This window comes from Pelodiscus sinensis, chromosome 1 (assembly GCF_052426305.1).
Source record: "Pelodiscus sinensis isolate ZL-2025 chromosome 1, ASM5242630v1, whole genome shotgun sequence".
NCBI lineage: Eukaryota > Metazoa > Chordata > Testudines > Trionychidae > Pelodiscus > Pelodiscus sinensis.
The window spans coordinates 242,790,948-242,813,331 of NC_143052.1; the positions used below are offsets into that span (position 1 = coordinate 242,790,948).

General features: G+C 37.5%; 1 protein-coding gene and 1 long non-coding RNA gene across 8 annotated transcripts in view; one reads left to right on the plus strand and one right to left on the minus strand.

The window, feature by feature from the left end:
* The window catches only part of LOC142826461 (uncharacterized), a 46,183-nt gene that overhangs the window by 3,509 nt on the left and 20,290 nt on the right, over positions 1-22,384 (plus strand). For both annotated transcript variants that reach the window (XR_012900595.2, XR_012900596.2), the window contains exon 2: positions 5,688-5,782. This is a non-coding gene — a long non-coding RNA (uncharacterized LOC142826461). The remainder of the gene's footprint in view (positions 1-5,687; positions 5,783-22,384) is intronic.
* ATP11A (ATPase phospholipid transporting 11A) overlaps positions 8,906-22,384 on the minus strand; it is a 236,011-nt gene continuing 222,532 nt past the window's right edge. For 2 of the 6 annotated variants that reach the window (XM_006138951.4, XM_025179410.3), the window contains exons 28-29: positions 19,764-19,929; positions 8,906-13,174 (exon numbers count right to left, since the gene is read on the minus strand). In XM_006138951.4, the coding sequence (XP_006139013.3) occupies positions 12,899-13,174; positions 19,764-19,929 (442 nt within the window). In that variant the 3' untranslated portion in view covers positions 8,906-12,898. Of the gene's footprint in view, positions 13,175-14,595; positions 14,701-15,507; positions 16,141-19,763; positions 19,930-22,384 lie in introns of those variants that run through there. The other 4 variants (XM_025179412.3, XM_025179413.3, XM_025179411.3 and 1 more) reach the window with 4 other exon arrangements.

A 22,384-nucleotide genomic window follows, 5' to 3' on the forward strand; every position in this document is an offset into this window, starting at 1 on the left:
TTTGCACAAACTCAGATGCTTATTAGAGTTTGCCAGATAAATTCTCTGACAATTCCATCCACACTGAGTATGCTGCATCATCCCCTCCTGGCTTCTATGTGCAACCAGAAGGCATATGTGCCATCCTCACAGAACTACTGCCATCCTGGATATACCACTGAGCTTTCTTGAAATTGTTTCCCTAGCTGATCCCTGGTTCTGCGGAAATGCCGTTTCAAAGGGGCGGCGTTTCAAAGGGGCAGCCACCGCACAGCTGAGCAGGAGCGCAACTGTGCAGCATTGCCATTTTGAAGTATCCTTTCTCCCCTCTTTGCTGCTTCTGTCTGATAGAGGCAGCAAGGGGGTGAGGGAATCAACTAGTCCTTAACATCCTTACTTTAAGGCATAAGGGACAGGCAGCAGGATTGCCACTAGAGAAGGGCATCATCATCCCTAGAACTATCTTCATCTGTTGATCTTTATGCATTCTCATGAGTTTGGATTAGAATGCTGTATTTTCAAGTCATGAGTGTGAATAATCAGCAGATGGCTGATGCCTGTAATTGCCTTTGGGAGAAACTAAGTATTGATTTGTATTATGAGTGTACCCAGAGTCTATGTGACAATGGTGCACCATTGATCTCTCTATAAATAATAAAATATATATATATATTAGGCAACAAGACACATGAAATTTGACTGAAAAAACAGCAAGGTAAATCATATAGGAAGAAATAGTTTCGAATAACTCTTCAAGGAGGTTTCTGTATTAACTGATCTTTCAGGTAAATAGACAAAGAAATCACTAGAGGTGTGCCTGATATCTTGATGAACAGGTCTGCAGCATGCGAAACAGCAGTAAAAATCACATCATGATGTTAAGCTACAAGAAGAAAACAGAGAAAACCAGACAACACTGAAGTCAAAGGCAACAATTCTGTAGATTTAAAAGGGACAGGATTTTAATCTTGATTACATAACAAAGTACATATTACATTATCAAAAAAGGATTAGAAAAGGAGCAGTTCAATGTATTAGAAGTTTGGAGAATGCCTTCATCTGAATAAAAATGTAAAAAGCTTAAGTATAAAGTTATGGAGCAAGAAGAAATATTCTATGATGTTATATTGCATTTTAAGAGTATATTTATATTTTTGGCAGTCCAGGTGGTTCAGCTCCAAAACCAACTGTTTTAAACACATGCTGCAATTAGTAATATTAGTAATTTGGTTATACAAATAAGATGTCAAAGAAATAAGGTCTGTTAGAGTGATCTGTGTCAGTTATGTCTTGTTTTAGATCATTGCATTCTATGTGAAACATGACTGATTGAAAGGTATGGCTGAAATAAACAATGCTTGTTGAAAGCAGTAAGCCTACCCCAACATGCCGAGCATATGGGTTATAAAACTAAAGGACAGGAATAAAAAGCAGCTTCTCTCATCATTGGTGTTACAATTTGGAGTACTAAGTTATTGTTTTCAAATGAAATTGTAAGAAATATGATTGTCTGATGTCTAAAAAAAAAGTTCTGAAGACTTCAATTTACATTCTGTCCAAAACCAGAAACTGTCAATCTGCCATTCAACACAGGCTATGTCTACACTATCAGCTTTTGCCAGAAGAGGCAATGCAAATGAAGTGCTGGATTAGCATATTGTCATGCTTCATTTTCATAATCTATTCCGAGCTGTTTTTGTGAAAGGGGTTTTTGCGCAAAAACAAGCAGTGTGGACGTTTCCTTTTTGCACAAAAACCTCTTTTTGCGCAAGATCCTTATCCTGAGGGGATTTTTGCGCAAGGGGTTTTTATTTCATCATGACGCTAGTCTGGCTTTTTATTAAACAATGTAAAGGTTGAAACCCTCTAATCCAGAACTCTCTCATCCAGAAACATCCATCATCCAGAATTATTTTAGTTAGCTGGATGTCCTCCTTTCATGGGTGTGGCCAATTTTCCTGTGGTCCCATTCAGTTTTTGTACAGCCACCACTCCTAGCTCTCAGCGTTGTGTGCTGTTATTTAGCTCTCATTTACAGCATAATAAGTAGTGGAATTGTTGATAATGCTGCTAAACAATATTGACCTCCTGTGGTCCAGAAAATTCTCTTGTTTGGAACCAGTCATGAACTGAGGGTTCCAGACTGGAGAGGTTCAACCCAAACTAGAATGCTGCACAAACATGACTCTCAGGGTTAGAAGGCACCATACAGAAGTACACTGCTTTCTGATGGCTCAAAGTAGTGCTAGAAATCTTTCTTTCTGTGGGGTGAAAACATTAGCCTTTGAGTTTTTGTACTGGTGCAACGAAACAGAATACAAATCCTGAGAATTCACTGTAAATAACTGCGATTTCTTCATTAATAATGGAAGCTTTAATTTCATGGTTATTCTAAAGCTGAGTAATTCAAGGCTGCATGAATCAGAGAAACTATAAAGCCTACAGTAAACATTCTAGCCTATAGTAAACTAGTTTTCATCAACAGGGCACTGTTAAAGATTTATCTTGTTATAGATGTATGACCCTTGTGTGTTACCACACTCCTTTGGTGCCCACGCAAGTCCCTAATGAAAAAAAAAAGAGATCTTACGGTAACAAATTGGATTGTAATGCACTGGTGGGTGGAGAAATCAAATGGACAATTCACTCAAATGTATCAGTTCGTTGCAATGAACTGATTAACTCAAAGAACAAAACCTAATGGTGAAAAGTGCCATTTAATCCTATCCTCATTTCACAAACAAAAAGCAATGTACATGAATGAGTTTAAAAACCAGAACAGATCCACAGTGAAATATCGGTTTAGTTGCATGGTTCAAGAGCTCTCACTTAATTCTAAATCTTTGTTCCATTTGAATTGGCACTGTCAGAACATGGATATTGAGAGATTATTTACTTCATTCTGGGAGGTGGAAAGCTGCAGCCTGACTGCTCTTTATTCAGTGGGGAATTCTGTGCCAAAAATTTAATAATTCTGCACATAGTATTTTCAAATTCCACAAAATTTTGCATTTTTATTTGTCAAAAATAACACAATATAATCACACCATTTTCAATTTTTGTTATTTATTTCAATATAAATGTCAACAAGTGCATCTGTAACAATACTGACAAAAAAAAAATCAGGTTTTTTGGACAATTAGATTCCTTACTAGAAAAAAGACATACTACACGCCGAATAATAATTTATTTATACTATATAGAACCCTTATTTCCCACAGATGCCAGAAACAGCAGGGTGTTGAATAAATTTTTCTGACAAAGTCCAGCCTCTTGTGTCTATATTTTTTAGTGTTTCACTTTTTTTAGTGTTCCTCATTTTTTGAGGAGTAACGTTAGTTCGAACCAAGGGGTTTGATTCGAACTAACGCATCCTGGAGCACACTTCCTGGTTCGAATCAGCTGGCGAGTGGAATAGCGCGTGGGCAGGATTATGCTAATGAAGCATGTGATATTTAAATCCCTGCTTCATTAGCAATTTTGGTCAGCTACATTTGCATCCCTAATTCGAACTAGGGAGCAAGTGTAGACGTACCCGAAGTGTCTTTCCCAATTGGGACCATGTGCCCTGTATTGACCTTGCGCCAGAATGGGCACCCCAGCCCATCAGTGATGTGTCCGTCGTTATAGTTACTGACGGATCTGGGCAGTGGAAGGGTCTACCGGCAAGTAGGTTGGTTGGAAAAGTCCACCAGTTGAGAGACTTCAGTACTGGCGGAGGACGTATGAGGTGCTTTGTGAGGCTGTGTCAGGTTGGAATGTAGGTGGTTGCAAGCCAATGCTGTAGGCAGCGCATGTGTAGTCTCATGAATAGGACCACACAGGTTGTGGCCATCATGTGCCCCAATAATTGGAGGCACATCCGGACCATGGAAAAGCGAGTATGCTTAACCCCCTGAATGAGGTCGCAGATTGCCTTGAATCTTTGTGGTGGCAGTTAGGCTCTTCCTATCACTGACTCTAGGAATGCCCCAATAAATTCTATCTGTTGTGTGGGCTGTCTAATGAATTTTTGTATATTGATAAGCAGGCCAAGTTGGGAAAAACATTCCCTGGTAGCTCTGGGCAGTTGTCATTGTTATAGTTTGTTGACAAGTGGAGCCCTTGATAAGACAATTGTCGAGGTAAGGGAAGATGACGACGTTCTGTCTTCTGAGGACGGCTGTAACTACAGCTAGCATCTTTGATAACACTCGAGGGGCCATAGAAAGACCAAAGGAGAGGACCCTGTAATGGTAATGGTCTTGACCTATGACGAATCTGATAAATCTCCTGTGGGTTGGGTGGATGGTTACATGAAAATATGCATCTTGAAGGTCGCAGGCTGAAAACCAGTCCCCTTTGTCCAATGCAGGTATGATAGTTGCCAGGGTCACCATCCTGAATTTTGTGTTAAGGATGAACTTGTTGAGTGTCCTGAGATCCAGGATTGGTCTCCATCCCCCTGGTTTTTTGACTATTAGGAAATAGTTAGAATAGAACTCTCTTCCTTGATATTCTGGGGGAACAGGTTATGTTGCCTTTTGGATGAGTAACTTTTGCACCTCTGTTCATAATAGGGACTTGTGAGATGGGTCCCTGAAGAGGAACAGGGTAGGGGGTTGGGTAGGGGACATGGAGGTGAAGGGTATTGTGTAAACCTGATTTGATAATTTCCAGGAACTATTTGTCTGTAGTTATTTGGGCCCACTGTTGGTAGAAGGGTCTCAGGTGGTGATGGAAGGTGGAATTAGAATGCACTGGTGCTGTGGGATGGTGGTTCAGAAACCTCCCAAGACTTCAAATTTGTTGTTCGTGTGAAGTTGAGTGAGTGGTGGAGGACTGATTTTGCTGCGGCCTCCTCCTGTTAGGGCATTGCTTAGACCTGTTGTCATATGGCCTCTAGTTTTCTGTAATAGTTATAATTATAGTCCTTTGTCAGGGGATATACTTGTGTTTCTTATTAAGTGGGGTGTACCTCCTCACAGTGCAGAATGTGGTGTGTGAGTCCTTCATTGAGTGTAGGACCTCATCTGTATTTGTGGCAAATAGCTGTTTTCTATAAAAGGGGAGGTCCTCCACCTTCGATTGCAATTATTTTGGGACCCCGATGACTGCAGACATGAGGCTTTACACATTATGATGGCTGTGGCTCTAGCCACAGTGTCAGCGACATCCATTGCGGCCTGGAGGGCCGTTTTTGCTATAGATAAACCGTCCTTAATGATGGACTGGAGGTGCGGTCTCTTAATGTCAAGAAGATCCTGCAGCAGGTCCTGAAGTTTAGTATAGTTGGCATGAGCATAGTTGGCCAAGAGGGCTGTATAATTTAATATTTTGAACTGTAGGGTGACAGAAGAGTACACTTTGCAGCCAAAGGTGTCTAGCCACTTATGCTCTTTGTTGTGGGGTGTAGACTTAAATTGTGGGTTCTTAGCCTTGTGATTAACCAAATCTATGAACAGTGAGTTTGGCTGGGGATGTGAGAAGAGGTCCATATCTTTTGCAGGGACAAAATATTTTCTATCCACCCGGTGGTTTGTTGGGGGAATAGAGGCTGGATTTTGCCATAGCATGTCTGATGGCTCCAGGATAGCTTCGTTGATGGGTAGAGCTATCTTCAAGGATGCCTTGGGTTGTAGTATCATCAGTAATTTGTCTTGTACTTCTTGGAGTGTAATGTCTTGTGATTGAGGTAACCACTTAAATAGTTCTTGAAATTGTTTTAGGTCATCTGCCAATGGAGAGGGCAATATCTAGAAGATTGCCTCATCTAGACTAGTGGATCTGGAGTCATATGAGGAATTCTCTGAGTCCGAATGAGGTAAGTCATCGTTATCATTGGAACCCACTTGTGTTATTACCAAGGGCGGGTGAAACAGTGAGGAATGCACAGATGTAGTTGGAGAGCACATAGACATGTGCTGTTGTGATGTAGGAGCTGTATCTCGAGTGGTAGGCATGGGAGGAATATGGCTGGTACCCTTGTCATTATTCCCAAGGGGCCTATCAAGGCTGGAACTGTTGTGGGGGGATACATCCACGGTTGGTTGGGCCACATGGGGTGTTGTAGGGAATGATGCCAATATGAACGCCCAGAAGCCACTGATCCCGACGGAGATGAATGGCATGAAAATGCTCCTATGTCCGCTGCCATAGTCAGTGTTTGGTGAGAGCAGTGTAGGAAAGCGGGGAGCCCTTTCTGGCACGAGTGTGCCCGTGGGTATAAGACACCAGTGAGGAGCACGGTGAGCAAGCTCTTGATCTGAGCAGTGTACCTGGCTGAGGAGATATTTGTAAGTGCCATGTCTTGTGCAATGCTTTCTTATGCTGCGGGGCTAGAGCGTGGTCAAGTTCCACCTGACCAGTCTGTTCAGGCACTGGAGAGGCACTTATAGGAGCTGGGGGTGGTGGCATATGTGGCTTCGTGGATGCCGCTGCCTCAGCAGCACTGACCAGTGTGGTGGGTGGATTCTCACTCAGCTCTCCAGGCTGGTGCAGACTTGTGTTTCTCTGTGGTACCAGAGACTGATGGCACCGGAGAATGAGAGGCTCTGGCCAGCACTGGTAATGAGCGTGCCGGGGAAGCCTCCGAAGCTTCTGTACTGGGGCCTGTCCTTATTGCTATGGTCATTTCTCTTACTCTCATGAGAGGACTTTTTAGGATTACCTCTTTTTGTGTCTGTTCCAGAGCTTGTTCTTAGAGGGGTGTGGCTCACAGCTGGCGTGGTTCTGACTGCAGTCCCCTAGCTTCCTCCATCTGGTGTTTCTATAAAGTAACTCTAGTATCTCAAGGGTTTGAGGCAGGAACGAACAGCAGATGCTGCAACTGGTGCCAATCTCAGCCCCTCCAACGTAGTAAAGGTTCATCACTGATGGAGAAGGATCGGGGGCAGGAGATATAGTCTTGACATCATCCTTCTCCATGGTGAGAAGCTTGCTGAGGCAGGGAGAAGTAACTATACTAGCTGTAAAAGCACAAATACCAAGTTTAAACTTACTAAAAATGTTTACAGGTATTAAAAGCAGAGGAAGATCAGAATAGATATAGAGAATCCTTAGACCATGTAGTGGTAAGAAGGAAATGGAGTGGTGTATCTATTTATGCCCTGGTTCAGAGAGCAACTGTGAATGCACACATCAACAGACACTACATGCTACAAATCTCTGGTCTCGGGTGCACAAAGCCTGTGCGCCAATGTGTGGACTACACATACAGACCAGCACTCTAAAAAAATCAGTTTGAAGAACACAGCTATAATTCCATCTAGCTCTTGACTTGTACACAAGTATTTGCTGAAGCCCCCAACGTTCCTATTTTTTCCGTCGTCTGTTATATCTTTATTCCACTATTTTTAGCTTGTGATACCTGGAGGAGGAGGTCACAGTATTTTTCCTTTTCCTCTAGAGCGTCTATGTTAAATATACTCCAGTGGAGCACAGATAATATCTATTCCAGAGTACAGTTGTGCAACAGTGGAAGCGCCTTCACTTACATATTTATTGTTCTTTCCCATTGAATAAGCCCTTTCCTTAGGAGGTTTAAAAGCTGTACATCATCATTCCCAACATTCAGAGCAATATCAAAGCAGAAAAATGCATTTAAAATGCCTGACAGAAATAAATACAGGGTGTAGTTGAGTAATTTGGCACATGGAAGGCAAAATATGCTTATTTGTTGAAATTTTTGTGGTAGATTTCTTGTGTCCAGGATAGAGTTTGCAGATAAGTCCTTGACAAGCCAGCTAATGGCATGGGACTTCAGGGATTAAATTCCCAGCCATAGTTCAGAGAGAACTCTCAGAAAAAATATCATTTGAGAGCTAATTAAGTGCAGCTGAGCTAGGGTCCTACCAACTCATGATCCTGAAAAATGTATCACGGACTGTGCAATCTGGTCTCCCTCATGAAATCTGGTATTTTGTGTGTTTTTACCCTATACTAAATAGATTTCACAGGGGAGACCAGTGTTTCTCAAACTGAGGGTGAGTCTACACAGCAGGGCTTAATTTGAAATAGCTCAATTTGCGTAGCTTATGTCAACTGTGTAACTTTTCAAAACTGGGAGCATCTATACAGCACTTATTTCAAAATAGAGAACTCTTCCTCTTCCTTACTCCTCAGATGTAGATGCGGACTATGTTATTTTGAAATAATATTGCTGTGTAGACATACCCTGAGAGTCCTGACCCAAAAAGAGGATGCTGGTGGAGTTGCAAGGTTATTATTTGCGGTGGGGGGGAAAAATATTGACACCCTTATTTTTGTGCTGCCTTCAGAGCAGAGTGACCAGAGAGCTGTGGCTGCTGACCAGGTTCTCTGCTTAAAGGCAGTGCCCTGCTAGCAGCAGTGCAGAACTAAAGGTGGCAATACCGTAGCATGCTACCTTTACTTCTGCATACCTGCCTTCAGAATTTGATCAGGACAGCTACAGTTACAACAGTGTGAAATTTCAAATTTAAGTATTTGAAATAAATAATGAAATTTACAATTTTGTAAATCTTACGACCATGACATTGAACAAAATGGACTGGGAATTTGGTAGGGCTTTATCTTACCTTTACAATAGGGCTTTTACTTACAGGGGAGAAAACAGGGATTTTCCAGAGCACAGAATTCTAGGGCAAAATATATGCTACACTGTCTGGTTTATAGTTTTTTTTTAAGCTTGCTGGCTGTAAAATTGCATGGAAGCATTGCTTCACTGGTGTCCATTTGTATTAATCCAGAACTCTGATGAATCTAAGTGATTTTGTGTTTGAATCTAGGCCTCCAATGAACTCTTACTTTTATCTCTTTGCTCCTCTTCTGGCTACACATACTTCGTGAAAATGTTACACTTTTTTAAACTACTGCAAAAGAAATAAGTCTTGGTTACTGTGACCAAATCTCATTGAAGTTGACACTATCAGATGACTAATATAAAGTATGAATACAAACACATTAGTAATAGATTCAAACACTACTTTAATAGTCTTATCTACTTACAGTTTATTTCAGGTTAATAAGAAATTATTTCATATTCACCCTTAAGTGATTTTAATTGCTTATCAACAAGCGAACCCAGTCTTTAATTTTTATTTTATTGCAAACAGATTCATATCTCCTGCTTATATATTCTACAGAAACGTCCAAAATAGGAAAGAATATCCATAAACAAGTTATGATTCATCTATAGAAATGAAAGTTAAAAACAGCATTGAAAATAAACTTTACAGTAATGTATGATTATTTGACTGTTTAAATCAGGTCAATGAAGTGTTATAGGATAATCTAAATATTAGATTTGAAGGCTGATTTATTTATTTTCAGATAAATATCCCTATCATTTTACAGTTAAAAATAAATGTCAGTATTTGGTGCAGATAACTACAGACATCTTTAATGCTTAATGCACTGATAACACCCCCCCGCCGCCCATTCCCAACAGCACTTTTGCAGATTCTACTTTACATTATATAATGAGGACATTTTAAGTGACAGTGTATGCATACAATATAACAAGTCAGAAACACCACATTGTAAAGTCTGTATATTTTCATACAGTAAAAAAAAATTAAAGCTACATAAGCTTATCTTTAGATTGTTCTCCAAAGTAAAATCATGTGTACTTACATTTTCATAATACTTTGACAAATTTCTATTAAAGCTTTGTTTACAGAGACAACAGCATGATCACAATGATCCCACTGACATTTCAAAATAGTGCAGTTATTCAGTTAAACTTGTTTCCTTTTATACTTGCAAACCAGTGGGATCAAGACAAACAGGCTAATGCAAGCAACAAAGAAACTGTAAGCTTTTATATTAAGTGATTAAACAAACAATATTATACTGCATACCATACAATGAAAATGATTCCAGAGTATTTTGCTATTCGACACTGCAGGAATACATGAACTTCAGTAGCTAAGAAGCTTGAAATACTTTCTAAGTCTTCACAAACACTTGGTTGGTGCCTATCAATTCCAATACATTTATAAAAGCAGTTATGGAGATATTTTGTGTTAAAGCTGCAACAATTTGAACAAGGCAAGTGAGGAAGTTACATAGATTGTTCTTTTCTACTTCTTAGAATTTCTTTTATTATTCAAAAGTCCACCAAATGACCATGTTCCACTAATAAAACAACCTTTGAATGTTATTTAGATACAACTTACATGTACACGTGTCCTAGTTGATCCATTTACAATGAAACTCTCAAGTTTAACATCTGCTGCACTGCTCTCAAGTTTAACATCTGCTGGGTAGTAACAAGGGACTGAAGCAAAGATGTATCAAGTGTAAATTAATTTTGAGAACATATGCCTTTTTCATTAGATGGCATACTTTTGCAGACAAATATAGCAGTTACTTAAAAGATTTATTAAGTTGAAGCAGAAATATCTATTTAAATGCATCTGATGCCCTCTCTAAAATGAGTTATTTAAATAAAACTATTTTGTCCTTTAAACAACTCCACAAAGTGTTTAGCCTATATAAAATCTCTGTTAATGATTTCTCGGTCAAAATCGGGCTATAAGAAGGTTGCCATAAATTGTTTTGTTAGTAGGCAGCAAAGGAATGAAGCATTTTCAAGAATATCAAGTAAGAGTTTTCTTATTTAAGGCTGAAGGATGGAAATGAGAAAAAAATTAAAAAGGATGAAGCTTTACAAAATAAAAAAGTTAGAGTAATAGTATATAAGCAGAAATGTATACACTAATCACTACTACCATACATAGCATCAAAACATCAATTGTTTGGGTGAGATTGACAGAACAAGAGACTTAAATTTATAAATTTAAACATTCATTAGAATTTTAACATTCAGATACAACTCGACTGTAAACTAAATTTTAAGTGGCCAAAACTCATAAATATTAAAAAAGCCTTCAAAACAGATACTTAAAAATAACAGATATGGTGTATTAACAAATGTATGCATAAACAAGATCTATAAATAGCTATAGTATGAAAAATATTTCAGTGCAAAGGCAATTTTGAGATTTCTAAAAAATACATTACAAATTATTTGTTAACTGCACACAGGAAATTTGTCACTACTACCGGTATAAAACTTAAACCCATATAAGGTTTTTAAAAATATATACACACACACACACCAGTGTTTTATGTAGGGGACAGTTCTAACTGACTGACTTTCAAGTATTTAATGGCAAATATAAATATATTTATATTTTGAATATTTCAGTATGTGACAAATACGATGGCATTGTTTGAAACTGAAAACTGCTACATGTTAAATGGTGAAGATGCCCTAGTATTCTATAGCACAGTGAATAAAGATGTCACACTTCTTTTCTTCTTCTCTCTAATCTTTGGTATAATGAAGGTTTCACAATTCACTGTTTTAAAATTCTAGCTGTTTTTCCCAGTGTTTCTTAATAGTTGGTCACAGGTTGTTTTGAAGAGTTCATTGGAAGTGTTTGTGTGAAACATTTTCTAGTGAATTGATTTCACTTTTATTAAAAAAACCACATGTACTTCTAAGTTTTACACAAAAATGAAATTGTCCCCTTATCTACAGCATTAAAAATATCTGCAAATAATGCTTTCATCAAGTTTTCTAATAAAGGCAACAGTTCTGATCTCAAATATTTAGTTTCCATCTAAAAATAACATTTAACTATGGGCCTGCCAGAAGCATTACTGGAAATGCTTGTTTATCAGTTATTAACGATGGATACATTAAAATAGATCAGCTTGAGATTAAACCTCCAGGCATTTTTACACCCCAAATAAAACACTGGAGAAAAACCAAGCAAGTACATATCTAAGTAAAAACAACATAAAATTAATGCTGCAGAGAATTGGAAGTGCAAGCTGGCTGTACTGCTTTAAATAATTCATATAGCTTCTAGTCAGACTCATTTCTATGAGAAATGTTTTAACCCATAGTAATAGATACATGCCATCTAGTGGTTATGTCTCAAAAGACTAACAAATGTATACTAGTTTCTTCATAAAATACGTATTAGCCATTGAATCAAATTAAGAATCAAAGAACAAAAATGGAGATATTAAAAGAATCCTATTTGGGTAATATAAAAGGTGGGTTTTGAACAATTACTTCCCATCATTGGAAAAAGCATAACCTGCCTAATGCCTTCTAATATGCATACATTTAAAATCATACACATATACTTTTCCAGAGGGTAAGTAAGCGATAGGAACACTGATTAATTTATTCTTAAGTTCACAGACATTTTAGGCTAAATTCTTAAATTCAGTAACTGAGTAAATGCCAATATTGATGCTTTTATGTATTTGACAACCAGCTTGATGCCATATAGTATGTATCTAGTCTAAGCATACTTTAGTTTGTCTGCCTTTCTACAGGGGGAACGAACTTAATACCATACATAGCTCTGATTTGACCACTTGCAAGGAAGTGAATATTAGAGAGTTGTTTCTTGAAAGCAAATTTGCACAGACAAAACAGCAGTTTGTTTTACAGAAAGAACAAAGAAAGAAAAAGGTACAGAGGAAAATCAGGAAGAGCATTTGTTAAATATTCTTTAAGTGACTTTCACTGGAGTTATCTGAGGTCATTGCTTCTGGCTTAAAATTTGAAGTGCTGATCTCAAAATGTAGGTCAATGACAAACTATATACTTCAAGTAATACAGACTATGACTAATGACAACAGAAGCAACAAATGCACAAAAGTCTTGACACAATGATGAAGAGAATTTCTAGTGCTATCAGTCTCACAGTACCAGACTGTGCTGATTGTTCATTGCTGCAGCAGTTCAAAACACAAAAAGGAGCCAACAGGCCTGAAAAGATTCATACTTGTAGCTCTTGATCCTATTTATCTGCACATTATTTCAGACAGGAAAAGCCAAATGTATTTTAGTACAGTTCTGTGACATGTTTCCTGTTTTTGCAAAAAAGGAAAAAGAAAAATGTTCTTAAAGGCTTGAATTGGTGATCTGTCATACGGATGTTTCCAAACCTGACCCACTGTAGCAGTACCTTGCACTGGAATTGCAACGGTTATTTGAATAGCCACGGTTATTTGAATAGCCAAAGATAGATGGAAGTATTGAATAATCATTGCCTCTCCAGTACGTAAACATTTTTTTAGAATGAGAATTAGACCTCCTGGCTGGGGAACTGCTGCAGTCACTGCTCTTGTATCTTGGGTTTTTCAGAGAGGCCAGAGGTGTGAATTCTGAAATGTGGTCCCGACAGCGCCTGGACATAATCTGCTAAAAACAAAGAAACAGTACCCAATAAATGGAGAATAAAATAATTAAATATCTTTAAAGTGTCCTTTCATAGAGGCACTATGCCTTTGGCACACACATACTACTCAGTTCAGTACCACTGTCTGGCTTGTTTTTTTCTGTCAAAGGGGCATTCCTCCAATGATGAGCAATCAGGTACTTTCTACATGATTAATTTTTAGGGCTGTCAATTGACCTGCGTTTAACACAGAACAGGATTAACATGATCGTTTTTTAAATTTGTTAAATGCAGGTGTTAATGCTGTGCTGCCCTTTGAAGTTGCACTCCAGCGCTTCAAAGGGGCAGCTCAAGCAGAGCCGGGGATCAGCTGGAGTCCCCAGCTCCACTGTTGCAAAGCCCCTTTGAACTGCCATTTTGGCACTTTAAATGGACAGCGCATTAAGAACCGGGGATCAGCTGATCCCCAGCTCCGCTGTTGTAAGGTCATTTTGAAGCTCCAGATTACCCACATTGTAGTACTGTGGTGTCAGGAAACAGTGATGCAATCATGAGAAGAGGGAAAGTGGGAAGTAAGGTATATTCATGGGACCAGATGGGAGATTATTTGGGTAAGTCAGCTGGTATTAATAAAGACACTATAATAATTAATTGTAAGCATATCATTGCATGGCATCATTAGAAGGGTAGAATTAAGGTTATTTCTGTATTTTAACTATGCTTTTATGTACCTAACCGTAAAATTAAAAGAAATCAAAACAAGTTAAACTTCAGATGTTCTGGGTTTACAATGCCTGTTTTGGAGATAATTACAAAATACTTGTATGATTTTTTTTTACCTTAACTTACCACTGTGTGCTTTCAATTTCAAAGCAATTTAATGCAGTTTTTCATCCAGGAATATATATCACACGAAAGGCATAATACATGGAGCTCTATGTTTCAGTTTTCATTAATATCTGTAGCATTTTAAGACTGTTTATGTCTGACATCTTGTTTTATCTGTATTTGGTCTATAAATGTGTCTGAGAACAACCTGGGCTGTGATGAATAAACTGCTAATGGGTATTACTTCTATGTACACTATGTATTCAACTCCCAAGATATACCATAAGAACAAGTAGTTTATATATATGAAAGCAATTTTTATACAATACTTAATCTCTTAAACCCAAACCTCCTCAGTGGGACTCCTTGTGAGTGTATGGATCCATGCAGGCAGATTGCTTAGCAGGATTGGGGCTTTGTAGTGTTATGTGTCTGAGACAAAAAGACCTTACCCGTGATACAAAAACTTGAATTTCTAAGAAAATGGTAACGAATGATAATATATATCAAAATTGGGAAAGTATAGCAAAAACTCTGGAGGAAACAGTTTTACTTTAAATAGCACAGCACACCAACAGAAATGACTTCAAACTGGCAACATGTGCAATACTGTTACCTAGCATTGATCTAATTATGCCTCGGAAGCTGAAAGAGTTCCTTCAAGAAGTGGCCCATCGCTGTTCGCCAGTGCATTTAGAGTTGTTTTATGTTTCATACTCTTCTGCAAGGATGAGGAAAAACACTGAGACTACTGCTGAATACATGAGCGAAATGAGTGAATTTCTCAAGTTGAAAAGAATAAAAATCTAACTACTGTATCAAGGTAACTGAGAGCAATAAATTTTCCAAAATAGTTTTTTTAAAAGTTAGGTTTAAAACAAAATGTATATTCCCAATCCTGAGGCTAATTCTGTACTGTCGTACTGTCCACTCAGACTGGCTTTATTCCCATTTTGAACTTCACTGATAGAATTCTAATCACTCTTACAGGGATATATGCAGTGTACCATAACTAACGAGTAATGGGTACGTGTTCTGCTGCACTCTTTTGATTACTTTACTAATTATAGTAGAAGTTCTTTATATGAACAAACAATTTCCTTATGACATGATCAAGTGATATGAGAGCACAGTTCCTATAAGGATGTCAAAACTTCCCTGGAACAAAGCAAGTAGCTATGTTAGTAAATGTTTATTTATGAATAGAAAAAGATGTTGTCACAGATATTTTTGGTAAAAGACACAAATGGGTCATGAGCAATGAAGAAAGATTCATAGAAGCTTATGTCCTCTCTATGACTTTTACTAAAAATTAGGGCAGTCAATCAGTGAGCTCAGTGCTATTAGCTTGATTAAATATATCACAATAAAGCAAAGTTTTAAACTTTAAACAACAAAATACTAATTCAAAAATATTTAATACATTTCATGTTTTTCTGTATTTTCAAATATATTGATTAAAATTACAACACAGAATACAAAGTGTTCACTTCTCACTTTATATTTTTTACAAATATTTGCACTATAAAAATAAAATAAATAGCATTTCAACTTATACATGTACAATCTCTTTATTGTGAAATTGAAACTTAAAAATGCAGATTTTATTTTGTTACATAACAAAATTCAAAAATAAAACAACGTAAAACTTTAGAGCCTACGAGTTCACTTAATCCTACTTCTTGTTGAGCCAATAACTAGGAGGAATAAGTTTGTTTAGATTTGTGGGAGTTAAGGCTGTCCACTTCTTATTTACAATGTCATCTGAAAGTGAGAACAGATGTTTCACATGGCACTTTGATAGCTGGCACAGCAAGTATTTATGTGCCATATGTTGAACATGTGTATGCCTCTTCATGCTTTGCCCAGCATTCCAGAAGACGTACTCCCATGTTGATGATGCTCATTAAGAAAATGTGATAATTAAATTTGTGATTGAACTCCTTGGAGATGAATTATATGTCTCATGTTGTGTGTTTTACCCACATTTGGCGATATATTTCACATTACAGCAGTCTTGAACGATGATCCCGCATGTGTTGTTCATTTTAAGAACTCTTTCACTGCAGATTTGAAACAAAATCCAAAATCTGAGCGGGGCGGAATATGGAGCATGCTTTCAGAAGTCTTAGCAACTCTCCGATGCAGAAAACTATAGAACCTGAACCATCAAAAAAGAAAATCAATCTTCTGCTGGTTGGCATCTGACTCAGATGATGGAAATAAACAATGTGTTGGTCTGCACTGCTTTAGATTGTTATCAGATAGAACCAATGTCCTCTGGAATGGTGGTTGAAGCATGCAGGGACATGAACGATTAGCATATCTGGCACATATATACCTGCAGTGAAGGCTACCAAAATGCCATGTGAATACCTGTTCTCACTTTCAGATGACATTGTATATAAGAACTGGGCAGCAATAAGTCCTGCTTATGTAAATACATTTGTTTCTCTTGGCTATTGGCTGAACAAGAAGTAGGACTGAGTGGGATTGTAGGTGCTAAAGTTTTACATCTTTGAGTCCTGTTATGTAACAAAAAACGAGTTAAGTTGTACTTTCATGATAAAGAGATTTCACTACAGGACTTACTTGAAACTGAAATATACTATTTCTTTTATTATGTTTACAGTGCAAATATTTTGACTAAAAATAATATAAAGTGAGCAGTGTTCACTTTGTATTCTGTGTTGTAATTGAAATACATTTGAAAATGCAAATATACATCCAAACATTAAATAGCATATATAAATAGCATTCTAATTAAATGCGTAATTAATCATGCTTTTAAATAAGAATTTTTTAATCGCTTGACAGCCCTACTACAAATATCTGTGACAAAATGGGGAACTGTGGAGTCTAACTGCAATTATTGAAAAGTGTTTGCAGGTTTTCGCATGAAATTACTCACAGCAACAGATTCCTCCAAAGCTTTTGCAGAATTATTGATTAGTTTATTCCAATAAGGAACATTAGTTTGCATATACAACACTGAAAGCCCTCTGAAATTGAACTTTAAATTGTGTCAGTCTTTCAAATTAATTATACATACATATGTATGTATGTATATAAAAATTGATAATGGATGGTAAGTAGCTGTTCACCACACACAAATATCTCGAGATAAGAAATACAAAGATCTGTACAGCCAGAATTGGTTCAGTGTATTTTCAGTATTTGCAGAAGCCCACTGAATGATAAGAAGGCTTTATTATATTAAGGGATGCAAAAACTAAAAATCACTGTTTCAGCAACTAGTTCAAACCAAATTCTAGCATATTTAGAAGACAATTTTAGCCAAAAATGTGAACATGAAAATTTATTTCAGATAGATCCTCCCTGTGAAATATACAGTCACTCACTTTAAAATGACCACACTTTTTAGAAAGGAAGAAATTATATTTATTATATTGGTCAGTCAGAAAATACGAATAAGAAATTTGCAATAGGGACGGGCCCTGCTGAATTCAGTGAGAGTTTTGCTCTTAACTCTAATTTGGACATGATTTCACCTTCAATAGAAGGGCATCTTTCACTAGTCTATTTCCTACATTTTTGTCAATTTAAATATTTTGAATTCAACAATTATATCTAATGTTACGGTTTTTTTTCTTTCTTTCTAGAAAGCTGCATAAGATTTCATCAAATGAATACAAGGAAAATTTCCTTTAGAAATGGAAACATGATTGCTGGAAATAATGCCTGTAGAACAAAAGATCAGAACTGAGCATTATTTCCCAATGTAGTGGAGCAGACAAGAGAGCCACTAAATGGCTTTATAGCATAATTTCTGTATTAAGCTAGAAATAATGGTAAAACCAATGTCTTGCTTAAAGGCTTTATCACTTCTTTGTGTGGTGAACAGTCAACTTAGTTACTATGCAAGCACTGCATGCATCCATCTACAGAAACATCAGTGCTTAAAAAAAGGAAGGGAACAGTCACAGATCTTTGATTCCTGAAGCAGAAATATTACTGCATAAAATACAATGACTGTACAAAAGATGACACAGATAACCATGAATGATGTTTAGACTCTTTTAGAATAAAAATAAGGAGGAAAAAATCTATTCTGAGAAGTATTTTTCTCTAATATATATTAGTTTGTGTGTGACAGAAGTGGAGACAATGATTACAGTAAACAGGCTTTGATGAGTATTAAACTTTCTACTGTCCTTTGAATGAAATGGCCAAGCATGCAGAAAGGCAGAAAAAAATCACCTTTTATTCCATTAGAAACTTAGACTGCTTGAAGTCTGAGAGAGCATAAAGATGGTGGACTGCTCAACAGAAAGGCACTGATGTTTAGTCTGATTTTCCCAGAAGATTGTAGGAAGTAACCGTGCACATCATGTATGTTTAAAGCAAGGTAGTGGTTATTTAGGCAAAAGCAGGTTGGAAGACAGATGGAAAAAGAGATAGGGAAGAAAGAAATACAAGGGATAATCTGGTTAAAAGCTAAAGATTTTCTAGTGATATTAGAGTTTATTAAAATGAACATTGCCAGCATTAAGCCCACATTTTGCCTTCCAGCTGCTTCATTAACACATAACGGCACTGAAAAATGCCAATATATCCTCCCCCTACCTCTCTTTTGATTTTTTGTTTTGTTTTATAACCCATCCTCGTTATTTCTCTTTAAAATTTTTAGCTCAAGCACAATCTGTTTAGAAGTAGAGTATTGATAGAGTGTCTGTAAGTAAGTCATATCGAAGAGCCCTATATTCAAAGATCCAAATGGAAAAAAAATCTGATCTGTGTCAAAATCTTGTTCCAATATTCTGCTATACCAACAAGCTAGGTTCTCTTATTGAAATAGGTCAGTCATAATTTTATACACACAGGGAATACAGAATATGAGATGCCTTACAAATATGAGTTTTAAGGTTGGAACTACTCTGATGGCACTGAGCCATAGCAATGTGATCTACCATCCAAACCACCAGAGTTTGGCTTTGTTCTTATTCCCGTAATGGAATTTTGCACTAGTATTATATAGTATAAACTTAAAAAACAACAGATGGTCTGGTAGCTCTTTATAGACCAACAAAACATGTAGATGGTATCATGAGCTTTCTCCAGTCATCTGAAGAAGTGGGCTGTGCCCACAAAAGCTCATGATACCATCTATATGTTTGGTTAGTCTATAAAGTGCTACCAGACCATTTGTTGTTTTTTAAGTTTATCCTGTACAGACTAACTTGGCTACCTCCTGAAGATTCATTATATAGTAGTTTATCTTGTTGGCTGATCAAAAGAATGGGGAAAGTAGAGATATGAAACTCTTATTTTTCAATGATTTGTTACAGTGTATGCTAGTGTGTTTGTAGTTTTAGATATTGTGAATATATATATCTCATACATATGATTAAAAATTCTAGAAGGAGTACTGAAAGAAGCAAAAATAAAGATAAGCTCAACTATAGATTAAAAGAGCTAACAGCTTTTGCAGGGTTAACTCTGGATTGAATAAAAAACTTGCCTTACTGCTGTTGGTTTTAATTTGTGCTTAGACAATGTCTTTACATGATCTTAAAATAATTTTAATGAACAGCCTGGAACAGTACCATCAACTAATTCTCAACAGTCTTATAATTCATGAAAATTGATCAAACAAAGCTCTCAGTGAAATTTAAACAGTGCAGAAAATGACTAACACAAACTTTTCTCTAAACATAAACATGATTTCTGTTCCCTCCATTTATTGCTTCTAAATTTCTAGGGGGCTCTAACTTTTAAGGATTCCTAGCAAATTTTGCTAAATATACGGAAAGATATTTTTACCTGGGTTCTTTCTGTTGCTGTGGGCCACAACTGTCTGCATAAAACCTTTTTGAGTACATCTGGAAGAAGGCTGACAGTTATCAGTAAAATTATACCAAGCCATGCAGGACCACTAGACAACATCTGCATGAAAACATAGTACATCCTCTGATAATTGAGAAAAGGCCTAGTGGAAAAAAGAAAAAAGAAATTAAACCTCCAGGGAACCTATAAGAAAAAACCAAGCAGTGTTAAATATAAAAACTGGAATAGTGGAGTTTTGTGTGATATGCAACCATTTCCAGTTTGCACAGAGTTCACTTTTCAGTTTGTAGGAGTTCACCCACTGGAGTTTCATTTTGTATTTCACATTCAAACAAACCAGAAAACTCAGACAAGTTTAGTTCAAATGGCCACCTTTGCCTGTCTTCATGTCAAAACCACTATAGTTTGGTACAGTATTTCAGCCTAACTTCTTCCTCCCACATTAACCGAAGAATAGATTTCAGCCTGGTCGGGGATACTCAACAGGTCTCCCTTCCTCCTCCAAAAGTTATTGACTCATCCTCAATATTGCCAATTCCAAATGTTCAGAAACATGAGTCAGGCTCCTAATGTCCCCCAAACACCTCACTTGTGATATGTTTCAACATTAGGAGAGGAAAAAAAAACGTATTTTCACATGCCTTTTGATTTTTTTCACGCTCAGGGGAAGAAAACCTCTCCTCCACTTGTATGTTATCTCAAAATTCAAACCTTAAATATACTCACAAGAAAGCAGCCTTCCTGTTCACCAGTTGGAAGGAGCTCCACTTCCCTCGTCTATCTGATGGTGCATGAGGAACTCACCTTTCTATCTCCCTCCCTTCTTTGACTGAATAGGCAACAGCCTCATTCTCATTTTCTCTGTATGTGCCTGCACCCTTTCCATTCCCTACATTCACCTCCAGCCCAGATTTTACCTCTTTCTTCTCTGTCTTCTACTCATCACATTCTGCCTCTGATGTCACATTGCCCTGAATTCCTTCTCAGTCTGCCTGCTGCCTCATCTCACGCCTTCTGCACCCTCAGATTCTACATATTTCCTTGTCCAGCTCCTCAGAACACTTACTGTCTCTACTACTTGTTTTCACGAGGCATACCGGAGCGGTTGACAAAGGCTTCCCTTGTCGACCGCAGCACATCTAGACTTCCCCGCTGTGCTGATCAGCTGATCGTTGGCACAGCATGGTGGCCATTTTGATATAAATGAAGTGCGATTTTTTAAATCGCTGCTTCATTTCCCTATGTTTAGTAAACTCATCTACATGGCTCCGTTGACGGAGCCATGTAGTCTAGACATAACCCTACTGTTCTTACAGTTAGGAAGCTTCTCCATAGATTTATTCTAAATCTGGTATGCTGTAGTTTGAACCCATTACTACTTCTCCTTCCCTCTGTGGCAAGAGAGAACAGCTTTTCTCCATCTCTTTTATGGCAGCCTTCTCAGTATTTCAACTGTTATCATATCCCCCTTAATCGCCTCTTTTCCAAACAGAAATATACCCATTTCCTTCAGCCTTTGCTCATATGTCTTGCATTCCCTTTGATAGTCTTTGTTGCTCGTCTCTAGATCCTTTACTGTTTCTCTACACCACTTCTACACATTGGTGACCAAAACTGGACACAGTAGTCCAACTGAAGTCTAGTTGCCTGTGACTTGCTATAACTCTGTTAATACAACCGAAAATTGATTTGCTTTTTTTTGCAACAGAATCACATTTCTGACTCATGTTGAGATTATCATTAACTACTACACCTCATTCCCTTTCAGGAGTGCTGCTGCCAAGCCAACAATGCCCTCGTCCACATTTGTTTTTTCTGTCCTCAGTGCAGCATCTTATAGTTATCTTTTTTAATTTAATTTTGTCCTCTATTGCCTCATTCTTCAATTTAATCAAAATTCCTCTGAATTTTAGCTTTATCCTCTGATGTGTTGGCAACCCCAATCACAGTATTGCATCATCTGCAAATTTGATCAGTATGCTGTCTATTCTTACATCCAGGTTATTAACATGGAGAACCTTAGTCACAGATCCAATTCAAAAGGTAGGAACCCAGCCAATAGGAGCCTTGAGTGCATCTCTTGCAGAAATGTAAGTGGACAGGCTGCTTCCTAGAAGATTCTTTCTGACCTGAGGGAGAGGGAAGCAGACCTCCCTTCCTGTTCCCAAACTGTTATGCAAGATGCAAGCTAGCCACAGTCCCCCTCTCCATTTACAGATTGCCAAGGGGAATCAGCTGACTCACTTAGTTGAGACACCAAAAGAATAACGGCATCAGAATGTTCATGTGTTAGATAAATGACACAACCTATGAGTTAGTCAAAAGTTTACAGAATCATAGAACACTAGAACTGGAAGGGACCTTGAAAGATCATCAAGTCCAGTTCCCTGCCCTCATGGCAGGACCAAGCACTGTCTAGATCATCCCTGATAAATGTCTATTTAACCTGCTCTTAAATATCTCCAGCGATGGCAATTCCACAGTCTCCCTAGGCAATTTATTCCAGTGTTTAACCACCCTGATAGGAAGTTTTTCCAAATGTCCAACATAAAACTCCTTGTTGTTTCAGCCCATTACTTCTTGTCCAATCATCAAAG